This window comes from Castor canadensis, chromosome 6, assembly GCF_047511655.1.
Source record: "Castor canadensis chromosome 6, mCasCan1.hap1v2, whole genome shotgun sequence".
NCBI classification, from domain to species: domain Eukaryota; kingdom Metazoa; phylum Chordata; class Mammalia; order Rodentia; family Castoridae; genus Castor; species Castor canadensis.
In genome coordinates this window covers 98,541,753-98,562,172 of record NC_133391.1, presented here as the reverse complement: position 1 = coordinate 98,562,172, position 20,420 = coordinate 98,541,753, and the positions used below count along the sequence as shown (strand labels likewise).

The 20,420-nt window shown below is 34.4% G+C and overlaps 1 protein-coding gene across 6 annotated transcripts in view; it reads right to left on the bottom strand.

The window, feature by feature from the left end:
- Mctp1 (multiple C2 and transmembrane domain containing 1) overlaps positions 1-20,420 on the bottom strand; it is a 569,946-nt gene that overhangs the window by 156,313 nt on the left and 393,213 nt on the right. For all 6 annotated transcript variants that reach the window (XM_074077064.1, XM_074077065.1, XM_074077066.1 and 3 more), the window contains 3 exons: positions 17,868-17,961; positions 1,891-1,993; positions 88-190 (listed from right to left, as the gene is read on the bottom strand). In XM_074077064.1, the coding sequence (XP_073933165.1) occupies positions 88-190; positions 1,891-1,993; positions 17,868-17,961 (300 nt within the window). The remainder of the gene's footprint in view (positions 1-87; positions 191-1,890; positions 1,994-17,867; positions 17,962-20,420) is intronic.

Here is a 20,420-nt window from a genome sequence, read left to right as displayed (position 1 = left end):
GAAATGACAGACATAGAGCTGAGGGTTTTTTTTTTCTTCCTTGAGCAAAAGCAACACAGAACAGTGTGTCAGGTGAATAACACTTACAGACAGCAATGGTATGGCAACTTTGCCCAGAAAGTCAGCACTTCGATCCCGATCTTCGTCATAAACTGTCACTTCAAGAACTGAATGGATATCTTTAACGTTGCTGAATAATCAACATAATAAGAAAAAAAGATTTCATCAGTAGGAAACAAGAGCTTGAATGTTTTTGAAAATTCAGATAGCTCCAGCTGATTTTGTGTGTATTTTTATGTGTGTTATTTGCATATATACATATACAGGAAATTATGACAGAATTTCCCATAATGCACTGTAGTTGACTACATTGATGGCTCTATTATCTGGAACTTTGAAGACCATTGTAATTTCAAGTTATAACATTTTAAGGAGATATAATTTCCCATCTGGGTGGGCAAAGAATAAGTTACTGAAAAAAATCAATAAGTAGCTCTGGTATTTTTAGATTTTTCTTATCTTCCTTTTACAACAATAAATCATATCTTCCCATAATCCCACATAAAACAGCACCAGATTTTATACCAGCAAGAGTCATAGTATATTTTTTGTAATTATTGTTTTTTCCAATAACAGGACACTTCCTTTTTGTTTACAGCTCTCATCAGAACATTGATTTAGTTTGTTAGATTTATAATAAAAATGAACAGACACAGAGAACAGAATGGAGAAAAATGTAACATTTATAGCTATTGTACCACACTGAAATTTAGAAATTAAATAATGTTCCATTATGCTGCAATGACAAGATATGATAATAAATAATTGTGTAAGTTCTTCATATTTTTATTTCTGGAAAAATAAGTACAAATCATTGGCAGCATGTATTCTTTGATCAAATTGCTTACCAAGAAAACATGAATTAAGAGAAAACAAAAACAATGGAATATATTCATTACTGGAAAACCACAACCACATGTAAAAAGAGGCTTTATCAGGGAACAATCAATTAATGGCTTTGATAATAATCAAACCTATTCACTCAATTATGTATTCCAGAGAAAAACACTCTCCACAACCTTTTTAGGAGTGCAAGTCTCCTGCACAGGCTTTCATCTCTCATAAAAATGTGGAATTCCTTAAAAATAAATTGGTCAGATAATTAAAGCTGATTAGTTACTGGCTCTTAAGCAGAGACATTATAAGGAATTAATGAGGAGTTTAGCAGTTTTTCATGTACAAAAAATAAAACTATGTTAGAAAACTTTTAAGTACTTCTGTTTGGAGCGTTTTCCTTTGTTCAGAGTTCATTTCTAAAGCCCAGTTTTTAAAAAGCGAACTTAGGAGATTCTATAGTGTAGCATAGGCTACTTTTACAGTGTATGATTAAAAAGATTTACAAACCTTTTAAAACAAAAAGGGAAATTAACTCAAAGGTTGTTTTGATATCTAGGATAATACTTAATATTCTTATTGTGGTAAAATGAAACAAACCAAAACTAAAGCATCTGCCGAATTGGTGACTGAATTGTTTGCTGATTTCAGCAAAGGAACAAATAGAGCTTTGTCCTCCTTGGTGTCAATGCAATTGGGAAGAATTTCAATAGGAATTATAAAAGGAAGAAGCAGTATGGAGATTCAGTTTATGGGAGCAAAACCCATTAAAGTCATTAAAAAAAGCACAGTTTAAAAAAATATTTGTGCAAAACAGAAAAATGTCATACTCCTTTGCCCAGGTTTGCTAACCACCATGCGAAGCCCATGGTGGTTAGCAAAGGCAGCAGATGTGTTGAGTTGTGACATAGTGAAGAATAAATACACACATACAATCTCAAGGAAAAATATAATTTCACAATGATCTGAAATGAGTTTAAGGTAATAGTTACTTACAATGTGAAGACTTTGTTCCACTCAGGATTGAGATTTTTGTAGACAGTATGTGTTAACAGCCTATCATTGTTCAGTTCTACTACACAAAATGGATCACTTTTACCTACGAGAGATTTTTGGTGAACATTTTTAGTATAAACTGCATCTGCCATTCAGTGTTATGATCATGACCACATGTCTTTTTCAAAAGGTTTTATAGTAAAAATTAAAAAATAAAAAACTCATCAAAATAAAGTTAGATGTAACTGGATGATGTTAGCAATTGTTAGAACTTGAAAAAAATAAAGAACCAAATTATTTAGCTGGACTTTCAACTTGCAATTGTTAACAAAAATAATACAATAACTATCAATTATGAGAATGTGTGATGCATGTCCATCCTTAAATCAGTTTTTGTTTAATTCTGTAACACTAGTTAAAGTATTCAACTGCTTTAATCTTATGCTTATATTTTTCAGCTCATCTGATTCACAAAGTAACTTGTAACAGGAATTTCGAAACAAGTTTATTCTGAGAAAACCGCTATCTTACAGGATTAAAGTTTTATCTAAGTTTGAGTCATTTTCTCCCGAGATATCAAAAAAATCACAAGAAGGTAAAGTAAACCCTCTGAGGCAGAAAACATTTTGCCATTTGAAACTTACCATCAACAACCACTGTGTATGTTAAAGAGCACCAATTTTTTTTCCTGTTCACTAAAAGTAAGGGATTTGGAGGTTGTCATCTATTTACAACCATGCTTTGCCATCGTCAAATCTCATCTATTCAGCAATTATGTTCTGTGATGTTCTCAATATTATTGTAATGTCATATCCTGTATTGTAAGAACCCATAAAGTCAGAGGCTCTATGGGGGCAGCATTAGTGGTATGAGTACAGCATGTAATTTGTTTGATACCTTATACAAATGACAATGAAATCAATATTTAGACAAAGCTGTCCAGAGGTCATATCTTTCAAACTACAATATTGATTTAGACTACATAAGAGGTTAATGTGCATATTATTAACTTTAATGATAAAGAATAATTGTTTTAAATGCATTGAGAATTTTAGTCACTGCAGTTTACACTGGTGCAAAAGCTTAAGTATCATTGAAGATTTTCAATTAAATTTTAATGCGAAGGAATTTATTAGCCATCAGTGACAAATAAGCTATGTATTCCCACATAGCAGTATATTTACTTCCCATAGCATAATTCTTAAAATGATCTGTACAAACTTTGACTCACCTTTAATTTAGTTTGTTAATTTTATATTAAAAATAAGATTTAATATGTGTGTATTAGTTCAGGGGCCTCATATACCTCTGGATAATTGCATAATTTAACATTGTGATAGTGTTCTTAGTTTGGGGTCTTGGGAATCTTTTTCAGTAAAGAATAGAGAACTGGAAATTTTCAAGGTCTAGTTGAAAATTTGTTATTTCCCCCTCTCCTTCCACTTTATTCATTCCTCTTGCTGTTACCTTTACTAACCTCACTTCCAACTCACACATACTATGGAAGATAGTGTTTGAACACAAAAAGATTATTCTGTTCTTTAAAACACATTGCAGGGCAGATGCTCCATGGTAGAGGACCTGCCTAGCATGAGCCAGGCCCTAGGTTCAATTCACAGCCCAGAAAAAAAAGTTGTAATTGGTTTTATTTGGTATATCCATAACTTAATTTTCTTCCATAGAATTCTGATACCAGCATGAAAAGGCAAGCATAAGCAGCTTTAGAAATATATTTAAATGCAATTCTCTAGGCAAGACCTTCCCCAATAACTACACCATATCTTAGTAGTTAGTTAGTAGGCCACTTACACAGGGAAAGCTCAGTAGTTTTGACTATAGATTCATATATTTAACAAATTTTTATTGCTTACCAAGTATTAGACAGTGTTCTATGTTTTGTAGAGATAGCATTGTATAAAACAATTTGAAAAACAATCCCTGGCCTCACGGAATTTACACCAAAGGAGAAGATGATATTTTATAGTGTTTCCGGTGGTAAATACTGTAGAGAAAAACAACAGTAGGAAAGGCAATGGAGAATGCTAGTTGGTATATAAAATTTTCAAAGGGCTGCAGAAAAGGTCTTGCTGAGAAAGTTACATGTATGCAAATAAATGAAGGAGTTGGAAGAGTGAACCTTGGGTAGGAACAGATCTGGCAAAGGCCAAAGTAGTAGCTGGGCCTGGTATTTCCAGGAATACACAGGAACCTAGCAAGTGTGCAGATGTGTTAAGGGTGTGTGTGGTGGTTGACAAAGAGGTATGAGGAAACAGGCAGGCCTCTAAAAGGACTTAACTTTCACTCTTAAGTGAGAGGAAGCTTTGAGGGGATTTGAGTTGAGGTGTGACATGATTTGATGGCTGCTTTTTGGGGCATAGAAGAGGTAGAGAGAAAAGTTAGAGCTATTAAAATATCTGGGTAGTAGTAACTAGTTGGATTCTGGATATATTTTGAAGGTAGAACCATCAGGATTTGAAGATGTCAATATTAAATGATTAAATATGCCCTGATACTAATACTTGAAGATGAAAAACAGACCTTTTTAATTTTTTTAATTTTTTGGTAAACTGGGGTTTGAACTCAGGGCTTCATGCTTGCTAGGCAGGTACTCTACAGCTTGAGTCACACCTCCAGCTCACATCTGCCCCTTTTTTTAAAGGAGGAAAAGCATCCAACAAGGGGCTCAGACTGGATATCTCTAGAATCTAACAAAGAGGAAAATCTGGGTAAGGAGAAAGCAGGCTGTTTTATGTTTAATTTATATTTATCTTTTCCTTCTAAAAAGTTATCTTTTTGCAGTATGACTAATGGATGCCAATATTAGGTCTTTAAACACCATGCTATTTTTCACTAACTCAGAAAGTATCTTTCTGTCACTGCATGAATAAGGGCAATTAAAAATTAACAGCAATTTCAACCAAAATAAGAGCAAATATACAGTATCAAATTCTGTATTCTACAGTATCAATAAACTTAGCACTAAAAAGCATACACTACAGTTTTATTTTTAAGAAGTGGTTAGACATAGTTAATGTGCTTATCTGGCTTGCTAAATAATGTTTGAAATGAATGGCTTTTCAGTTTCTAAATTTTTCAGGCTTGATTATCTGTCACTTATATAAACAAAAACAATCAGAGAAATGCAAGTGATGGACCTAACCATAAATTATCTCTTAATTATTCCTTCCTTTCAGCCATTTCCCATTTCATTTAGACTCTGTGATATTAGCTCTGCTTGCTGAGGATACCTGAGTAGGACTGACTATAGGACGAACTCTTGATGTCCATAAAGTACACTATACTCTAAAAGGCCCTAGGGAGTGACACAAAGCAAGCCCTTGTAATGCTTTTTTATCCAGTACAATATGGCTAAAAGTACAAGAAATGAAAGCAGCATCCAAAGTTGAAGTACATTTTGTTTCCAATAATTTTTGGTTATTTAAACAACCTAAATGTATGAGAACACAGATTACATAATCTCTTACCTTCCTCTCATTCACTTTCATCAGAAGACTAAAGCAGACTTGTGGGTACCAACAAGCTCTTCCTTAACCACCATCAATTTGGGTTAAAAAAAATGCCTATCAGTCTCCCTAGCAATGCATGAAACTGGAGGATTTGGTTGAATAGAAGACAGAAATTGCAGCAGTGCTGGATGAAGGTGGTAGCCGTGGAGTTGATTACTTTAACCACCATGACAGCTACATGAGAATCTTAGCTTTCATTGAGAACATGGCAATTTTCCATGTTGACAATTTTCTAGAGAGAAATAGGAATGCTTTTTGAAGCATTCATTACTTATTGAGTGTCTGCTCTGCTCACCCCAGAATTGTAAGTATGATTAAGACATAGTCAAGCTCTTGAGGCATGCACAATTTAGTAGGCATGATAGAAATGTAAATATGCAATTAAAATGCAGGGTTGTAAGTGCTGTAATAAAGGTAAGTGAAGAGTGCAAAGGGAGCAAGAAGAAGGAAGCACATCATTCTGTTATTGTAGGACGGGAAGGAGAAGAGTAAGTGGAGAAGTTTTCCCAGTGTAGGTGACCGTTGGGATCTATAGTGATTGTACATTTCTACCACTATATTTAAAAGTGAAGAACAACCACACAGAAAGTGGACTTTAACGATTTATGACCAGGAATATTTAGTTTAAATCTATTCGTGTATTTCTTTAATAAGGTCTCAAAACACAAAAACCTAGATGTGTAACATAGTTACTATAAAATAGATACTTAAAACTATTATTTTTAGGACTATGATATTTATCCATATTTTAGTTAAACATTAAAGGCTATTTATTTTCCAATGGACTTTTTAATAGAAAAAAAGTCTCCCAAGAAAATTAATATTAGAGACTCTTTTACCCTATATGGAAAACTAAATTTGTAACATTTCAAAGCATATGCTCTATTATCTCAATTCTTCTTTTGGTGTCACCTCTACAACAATAAAAATATCAGGATTGATTCTAGTGGGCATCTTCTCTGTCATTTTCAAAAGAGAGCTAACGATTCATTGGGATATGCTGACTAGCTAGTCCTCACTCTTAGGCCTTGTTCTTTGAAGTCACGACACTGACATGTTGATAAAGAATTGTGGGGAAATCTGCACTACTCCTCACTTGCTACCTGTTTTGTGGCAAGTGGACAACTTCAGTTTGTTCAAACTACTCATCTGAGCCTTAAAGTCACCCAAAACACAGTGCATGATATTCTTGCTCCTAAAATAGAGAGCAAATCCTGTTCTATCAGTGGTGGGCTTTGTCCAGGGACTTTTTGCTGCTGACAAGTGGCACAGTTTGCTGAATGTGATGTGTTATAAAAATGTGTTTAGGGGCACAGGGACTTACTGAACACCTCTTTGTTGCCATTTGTCTGAGAAACTGAGAAGACTTTCTGTAGCATGGAAAGCAATTCATGTACCTGTGTTGTGGGGTGCTTTTATTTGGGGCCTACCTTGCATACTTTAGGCTCTTTGGTTTAATTTCCTCAGTTGTCACAATTTGAAATGTCTATAGTTTAGTTTTTTAAAAAATTATTATCAAGGTTGCTGTTTGTCCTTTCTGCAAACTAGACTTTCAATTATAACATAATGATGTTATAGCTGAGGGAATCCAACAGGGTGCACTAGAACAGAAGCAACCTTTGTTAAAAATGTCTTCCAATTCTCCTCTTATCACTGCAGATGGGGCTTTGACTGTAGACTTTCTCACCAACTGTCTTCAACATACTTTAAAAATCTGATTGGTAGAATTGTTTAGCTAACGCTCTTTACTAGGTCCCTAGAAGGTCTGATTCTGGGACCAAGTAATAAGAGTAGGGCTTCTCTCTCCTCACTAAGTCATGAGGCACATTTCATTATGGGAGGAAAATTGATACCCTCAAGTGCCAACCTATTAGATCTAATATACCTTTTTATCATATTGAAGATTTTAGAATACCCTCTTTATTGTCCTGCAAGAGACTAAAACAGACCTATATGCGATTTCAAAAATGTAATAAAATACCTGAATTCTATTATAAAGGAGAACTAAATAGAAAGTTTGTTAATAATAAAATCTTACATTAATTCATTAAACAATATTTACTGATTCCAACTACATGCCAGGCCATATGAACAGGACAAGAGAAGGCCTCAGCTTTCTTGGAATTTCCTTATAGAGGGGAGAAGACAGAGAGAGAATAAATATTAAGCAAAGTTAATTAGTAGACTGTGTAATATGCTACAGTGTGATAAATGTTAATAGAAAACAAAAAATAAAATAGGATAATTTGAAAAGTGTGGGGGAGAGTCCTAGAACCGAACTGTCTTGATATATACTGAAAGCTCAAAATTTATGACAGAAGAATGGGAAGTGAGACAGATGTCTCACAAAAAGGAAGATTGTAAGATCTAAAAAATGAAGCAAGGCCATGAGAAAATTATGCCTAAGCTCGGGAGAGCTTAAGTTATGGTAAAAACATAGGAAGTCTTTACTTTCTTTTTATTTAAATTTTATTTTTGCATTGGGTGGAGGTCATTGTGGCATTTACAAAAGTTCTAACGATATATCAAATGTATCATACTTGAATTCACCCTCCATCATTCTCCTTTATCCTCCTTACCCCCCATTCCTGGAATAGTTTTAACAGTTATCATTTTCCCATTTACATTCACATGTCCACAGTATTTGCCCTATACTCACCCTCCCACACCCTTTCCCCACTTCCTCCCCACCTCCTACTGGTACTAACCCCCCAGGCAGGAACTGTTCTGCCTTTCTGTTCTCTGGTTTTGTAAAAGAAAAAAAAATGACATTTTTGTTTGTTTAAAAGCTACACAGGGAGTTTCTTGTGACATTTCCATGTATGTATGTATTATAACCTGAATTGGTTTGTCTCTGTTTTTCTTCTTTCTTCCTTAGTCCTCTTCTTGTGGTGGTTTCAACAGGTTTAGAAATTCTATATTAATTCTTTTATAGAGAGTACATCAACCATATTCACCTTCTTAATTTCCTTCGTTTACCTTCCCTCACTCATGTGTGACTTCCCCTTAGTGTGAACTGTTTTTCATAATACTGTTTAAATTTGTTTTAGGTCTATATTCCACATATGAGAGAAAACATGTGACTTTTGGCCTCTGAACCTGGTAACTTCACTTAAGATGATGTTCTCCAGTTCCATCCACTTACCTGCAAATGACAAAATTTCATTCTTCTTTATGTCTCAATAAAATTCCACTGTATATAAATACCACATTTTCTTAATCCTTTCATCAGTAGTGGGGGATCTTGGCTGTTTCCATAGCTTAGCTATTGTGAATAGAGCTGCAATAAATATGCGTGTGCATGTGCCTTTATTGTAACCTGATTTACATTCCTTAGGGTCTATCCCCAGGAATAGTATTGATGGATCATATGGCAGTTCTAGTTTTAGTATTTTGAGGAGCCTCCATTCTGTTTTCTGTAGTGGTTGTACTAGTTTACATTCTCATCAGCAGTGTGTTATGGTTTCTTTTTCCCCACATCCTCACCAATATTTGTTGTTTGTTTTCTTGATGGTAGCGATTCTAACAGGAGTGAGGTGGAATCTTAATGTGATTTTGATTCGCATTTCCTTTCTGACCAGGGATGTTGAGCATTTTTTCATGTGTTTTTTAGCCATTTGGACTTCTTCCTTTGAAACAGCTCTGTTTGGTTCATTTGCCCATTTCTTCATTGGGTCATCGATTTTTTTGGGAGTTTAATTTTTTGAGCTGCCTGTGTATTCTGGTTATTAATCCCTTGTCAGTTGTATAGCTGGCAAAGATTTTCTCCCATTCTGTGGATAGCCTCTTCAACTTAGAGACCATTTCTTTTGCTGTGCAGAAGCTTTTTCCTTTCATGGAGTCCATTTGTTTCCTTTCTCTTAGTTGCTAAGCCATGTGAGTTCTATTCAGGAAGTCATTGCCTATGCCTATTAATTCCAATATATTCCTGCTCTTTCCTATACTTTCAATTCATTTTAACATAACAGATATATTAAAGTGATTTGCTGCAAGCTTATAAACACAAAAGTTATTTGGTCTAAAATGAGTTTAAAGGTGGAATGACTCAAGCAACCTGCCTAGCAAGCATGAAGCACTGACTTCAAACCCCAGTACTACTAAAACCAAACAAATAAAAACCCTCAAAATAAAATAAAATGAGTATACACAAAATGTAAGTTCCTTTGTTTTTGCAAGCTTTCTAGGATATTTTAAGACCTGTTGTACTTAACTAGATTCTCTTGCAGAAAGGCATGAAGTTTCAGGTTAGCTTACTTATAAGTAAATTATCTAAAGAGATCCTTTAGACTCAAAAATTAAGTACTGTATTAGATGATTAAACACACACATATAATCAAAGAAATACAACTGGAAATCATCATTTGTCAAATGTTTGCCATTAGAATGATATCTTCCTCTTTATTTCTCTTCTCCAGAATATCTCACTTAGGAATCCTGTTATTCACTTGGGCATCTACTTCAGTCTCTCAGAATCTAAGGGACTGGAAAGTCACTTCAAGACCAAGTTGAAAAGCTCATCTAGAACTTGACTACCTTTGCAACTAGGCAGTCAATGAGGGTCTCCTTCTACAGTTCCAGTGATGGGGAAACCATCTCCTCAACAAAAATATTCTGATTCATTTTTGGCAATTATAATTTTTGGAAAGTGTTTCTTTACATTGAGCATAAAATTGTGATCTATGGTTTTAATCTTATTTTTGGATTTGCCTTCTGTGTTAATTTTAAAATCCACCTGAAATGATTGGTGTAAAACAAGAGTGCAGTAACTGTCAGACAGTATATGATAAATGCTTCTACCCTGGCCTTCTGTGCTAGATACTTCCTGAATGACAGAGGTCTTGAAGCCCAAAGTGACAGTTCCAGACTCCCTTGCAGCTAAAGATACATTTGTGATTTACATTATATGAATCAGGTGAACTTGGCTAAGATTTGTTATTAGAACTCATCTAACTGAGAGCATGTGGAGTTCATTTTGCTTCTGCAGTTTGTTAATAGGAGTTGTGCAAAGTGTTATCACAGTGTTTTCTCAACTTGCTAATGTGGCAGGAGCAACTATTCATTCTGCCATGTGGCTTTAATACTAACCTCTGGAGACTGAGATTAAACTCTGATTCCTTAGACCCTTCTTGCCCCCAAATATTCTGTGATCCACTTAATACTCTATAATAAATCCCTTTCTCATTAAATTTGATAGAAAGAAGTTGGTTCTCTGGACATGAACCTTGGCCATTACTTTCCTTGCCAGCTTTGGGTAATTGACAAAATCAATCATATCCCCTCAATATCTTCCTTTCTGTAGAATAAGTTAGTTGGTGGATTCAGAGGAAGACTCTGGATCAACATGCCTGCTCTGCTGTTTATGAGCTGGTGTGTGTGTGTGTGTGCACGCCTGTGTTTATGTGCATGTTTGTGTGTTGATTGGATAAATTATTTAATCTTTCTACACCTCAGTTTTCTAATTTATAAAGTGGGGATAGAAATAGTATCTAATCAGAGAAAATTGAGAGATTAATTGTGATAATCCTTGTTTTAGCCACAGGATAGTATCTGACATGTGATAGAAGCAGAATAAATACTAGTTGTCATTGTTACTATTATCGTTATAACTATCCTCAAGATTTCTCTCTCTCAACTCTCTCTCTCTCTCTCTCTCTCTCTCTCTTTGTTTTGGCAGTGTTAGGGTTTGAATTCAGGGTCTCACATTTGCTAGGCAGCCACCCTACCACTTAAACCATTCAGCCAACCCTCAGGTATGACTTTAGATGTGTACTTTTTAAGTTCATCTTGTTGACTGAAGTCAATTACTTCAGTCTGTACACCCTCCCACACTCTCTCTCCAATAGACTGATGTAATGTATATCTATATACACATGAATCCATACAGAGATATAAAATTACTTGTGATATTCTATACATATATTAGTCTGACATAAAATGCACTTGCTATCCTTCCCAGCAAGTTTAATAAGGAAGCAAAGTTGTTAGTAAATAGTTTAGACCAAGGACAGAGCCTTGTATCACTCTACTTGGGATCCACATTGACACTGATCTTTCAATCACACTTTGAGTTTGACTGTTCAGTCATTTATGATTTTAACTATATGATTATGTGTGCCAAATAAGTAAGTTTCTCTCATCCCCCAAAAACCTTATTTAAATTCAGATTTCTGCAGAATTTCTCTGATCCGTTGTTTTAGGAAGTATATTGCTTACATATTTAACTAGATTGTAATACAGTGGAATATAGAGAATGAGTCTATTTAAAATGATTTTGTAACACCTGAAAGCATTTTTTAAGCACTGAGTGAAATCCTGAAGCTAGCCATCCACAGCAAATCAGCAATTCTCTATTTCTTTACTCAAAGGATCATTTTGTAATCTTAGTTCCACAGAACCTGATTAATTATTTTATAGTATTTCTCTTTCCCTTATTTCCCATTGATATGGGACCACCACTTTCTCAGCCCATAGTCCTTCACCTCCAGAGCATATCAAACCCAATTATTAATCTCTTTTGTCATCCTACCTATTCTCCCAGAGCAGTATTTCTAACCATGTGACCTGCATATGAATCACACATGATTTCTGTAATTCTCTTTCAAGCACTGGTTCAGACCAATACCTCACTAGCTCTTGTGCTAAATTACAATTTTCATTCCTCTTCCACAAATATTTGATGCCAATGGTTTGGTTTTAGAAGAATACTTTTACATTTCTATAATTAGAATATGATTAGTTTTTTTAAATGCAATTACTAAAAGAAAGAAACTTTTATTTCTAGGTAAGACACTGACACAGAGAAAAGAAAAAGCAATAATTTGCTCTTTTTTGGTGACTTTTTTGCTTAGTCTTATTCATAACAAAAAGATTTATAGAGTATTAATACATTTATCATCCTGTATGTGTGTATATAAGTATATGCAATGTTGTTTTCTAAACTAGGTATTATGTCATGATAAGAATGTCAGGTGTTAGATATTTTTGATGTATCATAAATTAAATAAAATGTTTTCTCAAAGTGTGCTAACTGCTCAAATGTGTTTTGGAGTGTAATTATTAGAAAGTGAATGGCTATAACATTAGATTTTATAATGTGAAAACATCTTGCTTGACATATTTTCAATACATTTTGTGTTGAGACTTAGAGTTTTTGTTATAAATGATATTAAGATAGTAAAAATTAAGAAATTATGAATATCTTCAAATATCTTTTGTTTTGCAAATTAATTTAACCTTGATAATCCACAACTATAAAGGACTTCCACTATCTTTTATACGGTCCATTCAGTGGTACTGTGTAGAGTTTAAAGGGTATATAAATTCTCTTCTTCCAACATAGTTTTTAAATAATGACCATAAAATGTAAGGCTGAATTTATCAGATATCATCAATATTATTAAGTACGATGATGGCAATAAAAGGCATATGCTATTAAAAATTCAAATTGCTATAATCCCATAAAAGAAGCAACTTGGCCATTTTTCCAAAAGAACAATTGTATTCTGTGGGCCATATGAAGAAACATTTGAATATATCTTAAGCAATTTGCTAGAACCTAGAAAAAGTTATTTTTTTTAAAGGACAATATCGTGTCTATGTTATGTTTATGTGCTTGGTATTGCTCCAACTTTGTACAAAACTTTCCAAGAGCAGACTTGCCTTTTTCCATACAGCTGCCTTTTCATTTTCTTTCTCTGAATAGACTCATAGTGTTCGGAGAAAATACCAAGAATAATAAATCCCAATCTCTGTATAAAATATACCTTCATGACACACTCAAGCTGGAAATCATAGGAGCCAATAAAAATGCAGGCAGCCTACTGATAATGAGGTCAGAAATACAAATAAATTTACTTTTAATGAAGACTGGAGGCACAGTAATCAAAGTGTTAAAATTCATTTCATGCATATCTCATTTGCTTCTTAGCTGATATTTACCACGTAATTCTGTGAGAAAGTAGAGGCCTAAGATGCTCCAGATAAATGGCTCAATTAATTGTACAGAGGTAGACCTCTTTGAGCTGAGCCAGAGCTGTGAGCTCTTTATTAAAAGCACTATTCTGTAGCCCCTAACCTTGTTCCTTGACTCCTCTCTGGTTTCCAATTTAAACAAGTCCCCATGCGGCCGGCTCTAAAGGGCTTTGTCTCCCTGTCATTGTTAAGAGAGCTGAGGCATCCTGGAAGTGTGAAATCAGACCTCATGAGTTGAACGGTTCCCCAGGGAACGCTGGACGGCGCAGAAGGTCAAAGTCATGGGCCGGACCATCTAAAAGTGTCTGATCGCCGGTCTGTGACACAGCAAGTTGGGGGTGGGGGCTGGACTGAAGAGGACTGAAATTGAACACATCTTAATTAAAGCCCACAGACAGCAAAACAAAATGTTTTCTAGGCAGCCTGTCAAATGGGGCTTAAATTTAGCTCTGCTAATGAATCTGAGCTGCTAACTGTTATTTCTTAAGATAATAAGACTCTCACGGAAGCTGATAAAAAAAAAAAACTGTAGCATGTCTTTTTCTGCTGTTTTGTTACTTAAATATTTTCCAACAATGAAGACAATTTTCCAAAAGGAAAACATGGGAAAAGTCTATGCAAATAGAGGTAGTAAACATCTCTCTTAATAACTACTAGGTTTCCAGACTCTGGGGCTTGTGTGTTGCAAATCTTCACGCATAGCCTTGTTTTAGAGAAAAAAAAAATGCTTCCTTTAATGGGATGATTTCAGTGACAGATTCTATTAATTGTAAAATTCTCTTTCTCTCTCTCTTCCCTTTCCTCTTCCTCTCCCTCTATTGTTTCCTGAAAGGGATGGTGCATTAATTTGTGAGATCAATTCACCTGGGGCAGAACAGCTGTATTAGTGTACCTTTTAATACAGTGAAAAGGTGGGGCATCTTTTGAAGGGTTTCACCGTTCTCCCATATCACTGTTCCTGAAACTGACTGGTTGGTCTCTCTGGGGAGTCTACAACCTCTTCCTCAGGAGCAGAAAAAAAAAAAAAAAAAAAAAAAAAAAACCAGGGGAAAATGAAAGGGGAGGGGCTGAGGAGAAGAACTCTTTTTCTCTTTCTTCTCTTAGAACTTGAAAGAACCAACAAGCCAGTTCTAAATACTCTGCAAAGAAAGCCTCACTCAGTATAGAAGATTTGAAATGTTCTGTTGAAAGCAGAAATTAGGCCCTGCTCAAGGAAAAAAGAATAATTAGAAGCTAGGAAAGACAAATTACAACATGAACCATTTCCCACAACCACCAAAGGGGGAAAAAAAATCCTCCATTGGTCTTTTGCTTCTTGCAATCTGTCCAGTTTCAGGAACATGTGATTTAGAGTTTGAGACAATCTTCCCTAGTGAACACAGGGCCAGACGGTCTCCAGATTTGCTTTGATGGTGCAGAGAGACATTAACCTTTTCACTGGTTAGTTGAAAGGTAAGTAAGTTGTACTGAGTGGTTTTTCTCAGTTACTCCAACTTTTTCCCTTGCAAAGAATTTAGTGGACCAACTTTTCAAATCACTTTCTCAGGCTGTGAAAAGCTACCCACAATTTGACTGAAATTTCAATCCACTCTGGTGCCTTGCTCAATGCATGTGTATGTGTGGGAGTTGTAAATTGAGGCCTCAACCACCAGAGTTAATCTCTTTTTTTGAATCTGTATTAACCTTAATGATTTGAAGTGCACTGTCCAACACTGGGCTATTGAGATGGAAGAAAAAACTACCCTCGACTATCAACAGTTTATTAGGGGCTTAACTGAAGTGACCCACTGTAGTAGTGTTCAGCTGAACAAGGCTATAGGCTTTTTGTGGAAAGGGAAAGAATTGAGGGTTTCATTAAAAAGTAATTTGTGCTTTATACTCACTCATTCAAAGAGAGTCTCAATTGCTCTTTATTCACACAGAGTTAATACAGTATCACAATGTATCTCAATGAATGTGTTATAACAAAAGAAAAATTTTACATTTTGAAAGGGAAAAATTCTTTGTAACCGCAGTAAGATTGATGACTACTTAAAAGATTACAGAATTTTTCTCTCTTGTGCTCATGTTAATGGTGAAATATTAAAATTTAAAAAATTTTGCTTAACCGATGGAAGTTTTTTTTGTTGATATCATTAAAAGTATTTAAAAAATTGACCAAAGTTGGTCATATGTAAGTTTGCCTTGTTAGATTGTCTAGAAAAAAGTATTCAGAAGCCAAATATCTTATAATAACACATATATTTGCAACAGATCAGAAAATATTCTTGGCTTAGCACAGATAATTATCAGTGATATAAAAATCTCCCCTCTCCATCCACAGCATTGCTAAAGTGATGATTATCTGAAGACAACATGATTTATTTAATTCTTTCTCTGCATACTATTGCTTAAGATTATGTAGACACTATTATTTTCCAATGAGATGTTCATTATATGAGTATGAAATGAGTAAGAGATGAAGTATATAAAGAGCTTATTTGTGGCCCAAATAAACTGGAAAAGAACAGAAAGCATCAGGATATACTTATAAGTATTTATCATTTTCAGAAGCAAAGATTATTTTAAAAATTGGTAGTATATTTAGACATTTCTGGCTTAAGGACATGGTCCTCAATTTTTGTCACCATCATAAATGTCATAAAGACCACAAAAGGTCCAAGAGTGAACAAGGTCAAAGACTGCATTATCCTCCTGTCCCTGAATAGTTCAACATCTCTCTAGCTCAATTCAGAGCCCATTAGATTATAAGGTCAGCATGGAATGAGGAATCATTAGATTTACATCCCTAAAACTGGAGGAAAAAAATTGAGACTCTGTTCCTTAGTATTCCCCAAATTAGTGCTCATCTTATCAAATCAAAATTATGTTTCATTGAATCCCTAGGGCAAAGGCTATTGTTATTCACATCAACTTACACAGAACCATTATGAAAGAAATCTCTCTATTTTTTTTCCAGCTTTGGAAGAACTTGTACTTTAACTTCCTTAGTGGCATGCTGGCCAACTAGGTTAATGTAGTTTGCATATTCATGAAGTTTTAAAATCAATGACATCTCCTTTCTAAGAGAAGACAAAATTAAAGAATTATACTCAGCCTGAAAATGGGCAGGTAGTTTAAGCTTTTGAAGTAATGGTACTTAATTTCTCTAAAAGAAATTATTGTGCCCAGATTAATTTGACTATAACGTACCAGAAATAAAATTCATTAAAAAGGAAATGAATAAATCTAACATTCACTAGTTATTTAGTGCAAGGAGCTAAGTCAGCAACCTATACAAAGAGATTACAAACTGTTTTCAGGTATATCTATTTTGACAGTTGTTATCTTCTTGGTTACCATAAATTGATAATAACCTCTGTAAAGAAACTATAAATTCATAACATTTTAATTTTTATCTCACATAGTCATTTGATGATACACAAATATTGAAATTTTAAAATATTGCCATTTTGGGGCAAACATCTGCTATTTTCTCTTGAAAGCAGTTATCTTTTAATTTGGTTTTGATTTAGCTGAATGAATAAAAAAGGGCACAGTGATCTACAGACTCTTGGATGGTATGAAAATTATATTTCTTTCTTTCACATAAGTCTGTTACTTCATTAGGGTCATCTTGTTGAACATTTACAATACTAAGTACATCTCCACAAATAATAAGTGAATATTTTCCAAACAGTGAAATTTGCACGAAACAGGTCAAATTGGTTCTACTTATTATCCATCTTGAGCAATGATTTAATGAATGGTATGAACATCCCCAAATCTTTATGAAATTGAATAACAAATGAATGGTCACAGTTGCAACTTAAACCAATGATTTAATTCTGGAAATTAATGAAATAATAATAACCATCAGCCCATTTGTTAATATTGATATGTCATAGAAACAGCAATACCAAAATCAGGAAACTTTAAAAGACAAGACAAATTTTGGTATTTTTACAAGATTGTTCTGGGTTACAATACCTCAAATAATCTAGATGCTCTAAAATGTGCTAAAGAATTTGTACAACTTTGGAATTAGAGCAGTAACTCAAACATGAGGAGTTCATAATTATTGAGCATTATGCATCTAAGCTTTTCAGTGAACTATGCAACAGATTTCATGCAGATTTGAATTACAAGCAGTCATGCTATGAGGGAAGCTAGTACTATCTGATAAAAGGTGTTTCAGCATTGCATCAATATGCCAAAATGACAATGCTTGGAGAAATTATTCCTATTACATTGTTTAAACATTAGGGAGGGTAGCAATTGAAAAGTTATTTTGCTTTTCATTGCTTATTTTTAATATATTACCCTTGCCTTTCAAAAAACAGAGCTGGTACAAAAATCTGGGGACTGGAAAATCTTTGTAAGTTCAACTTTGAATATTTGTATTTAAATTATTTCCTCCAATGATCCACTCAGGTGCAATGCAGAGTTGGATTATTCTTTGACTTTGCATGCTGCTAGGAGAATTGCATCATTTCTTACCTGTGACATCAGCGGCCATCAGGCCTTCTGCTCTGATGACTTTCACCTGGAGAAATCCCACATCTTTTAGGTTGTGAAATATCCTCAGTGAGCTCTGAAAGATCCCAACATGGGTATTAGGAAAGAAAGCTCCTAAGGAGTCTCAAAGAGTGTGCTGAGAAAACGTTAAGATTTTATGGTTTATTTCAGGATGCTGCTGAAGAGGTCAAAGGGATTACTTGTTTTTTCTCCAGTACAGACTTCTGCCATTATGAATGTTACACACACATGCACACACGCATGCACCCATGCACACATAGGTAAGTTTGCCTTGTTAGACTTGTCTAGAAAAAAAGCTATAATAATAACTTTAATTGTACTAGGCCAGAAAATATTCTTGGTTTAGCACAGAAAATTATCAATGATTTAAAACCTAAGAATTAAAAAATATCACATTTACTTCCTATAAATATCAGATGATGGTGAAAGATAAAGTATAGAGCAGACAAGTCTATTTACTTCTTTCTGTGTATTTTATCAAAGCACTACAAGAAAGTTTCATCTGTAGATATGATGGTTTGGAGACTAATGATTCCTAATATTGATCTGAAGTCATTGGTTGTATAACACTCTTCAGATGTGGGGTGTGGGGAGAAAGTCAACAATGAACTAAACAATTACTTTTTTCTAATTTTTTTTCTTGGTGAGTTTTGCAAATTACAATGTGCTATATGAGGGATAAATGATCTAAAGACTATTTGCTAACAACTAATTCAAAATACATAATTTTATAAACCCTTTAGGGAAAATACAATCTTTACAAATAAATCAATCTGATAACTAAAACTAAATTCAAAAACAGGGAGTAATTTTTCTTAATTTATAGTTTATTTGTTATTTTAGTGTGGGCAGAACTATGGAGACTTTGATAGAAGAACCAAATGATAAAAAGTTATTTCATTTCATAAATTAATAATTGTGTTTTAATAAGTGTAGTACTTGAAGAATTAAAAGAGGGAAATCAATATGACAATTAAGAAGTCTAATTAATGGACAAAAGTACCTTGAGAGTAAAATGAAACTCTAGAACACTGATATGCATTTGTTTAGTTATACTTTATGGTATTTTTCTTATGGTGATGCCATTACTTTCACTCAGCATATCAAAGTCACCTTTTTTTGTCATCATCTTTAAAATATTTCTTGACCAGAAAGCTTTTGAATAGTAAACATTATCTATTAAAATATTACTGGAGTAAAAGCATCCCTATCATTGTATTACTAGTGTAAGAACACTGACAAGCCAAAGCTTCCTGTGATACGAACTTTATCAGTCCCGTAAGACTAGCCATTGTTTACACTGAAGCTATGACCTTGGTACAGCGAGAGGAGGAAATACAGATATACGTGTACAGATGTATGTGTAATCTCATAGCCTAACTTTTTAAAAAGGGTGTTTAGCACAAGGATTAACTCCTAATCATTTATTGTCTTTAAACAGTCAATTATCACAAAAAATCTGTAAAATATCCAGATGACAGGGTTTAGTAAAAAGGCAGTCTCTCTTCATTGAAATTCCTGTACATTGAAAGTTTAACATTGAGGGCTTTAGACAACAGTATTATAATTCTGAGGTTTGTAGCCATGTTGTGTTTCTACAGTACTGATGAAGTTTGGGCAGTGTTTTATCCCAGAGCTTACCCAATGTAATAAACCAGATAAGTTCTCTAGCCTAATGATGGGAGTAATTTTATCAAAAGGTTCCAGCACTTTAATTTTTCAGGAGCAATTTAAACCAAGTTTCATTGTGACTAAAACAAGTATCAGTTAGAGAATCATCTCATTCTGGGAAGCTCATTTCACAGACACACTGTCTTCTGGGCATCAGCTCTGAAGCTCTGCTCCTCATTTGGAGGGGTAATTATTGTTTGAAATTTAATTTCTGCAAGTCAGCTGACACTCAGTAATTTATCGAAAATTTCAACTGTTTAGGCCTGTGACATGTAGAGTATAATAGGAACTCAAAGAAAAACCAAGTAAGTATATCAGTTTAAAATGTAATTGACATAATGGTTCATCAAGAGATACTCCTGCCTTGTTATTTATGGTTATTTCAGGTGGCCTCAAAACCTGGATGGCTTCTGAAGCCAGAAATTTCCATAGCAGAGGAATCTATGATTTGCTATGAATCCTTTCAGCCCTCAATAGATGGGAAAAGATTGAAATGCTCTGGAGAGGAGTCCTCTTTATTTTTTTAATGAAAGGCTGTATAATATATTTTCTCTATGGCTGCAGCAGCTGTCAAGGAGAGCATCTCAGTTCAGCTCTATTACGGGAGAGGCAATACCCCATCCTATGGCATCAAGATGCTCTGAGGGGCCAGAGCTGATTGACAGCTTGTCACCATGACGTCTTATTCCATCTCTGTTATGGAGAAAATTAATGTCACACCACCAGCCTTATGACTCGCTGTCATCTTAGAACCGCTCACCTTTTATCAATGCTCTAAATAACATTTCAAGCCCATCGTCTCACGGTGGACAATCCGGTCAAGGGACATTAAATCAGATGACT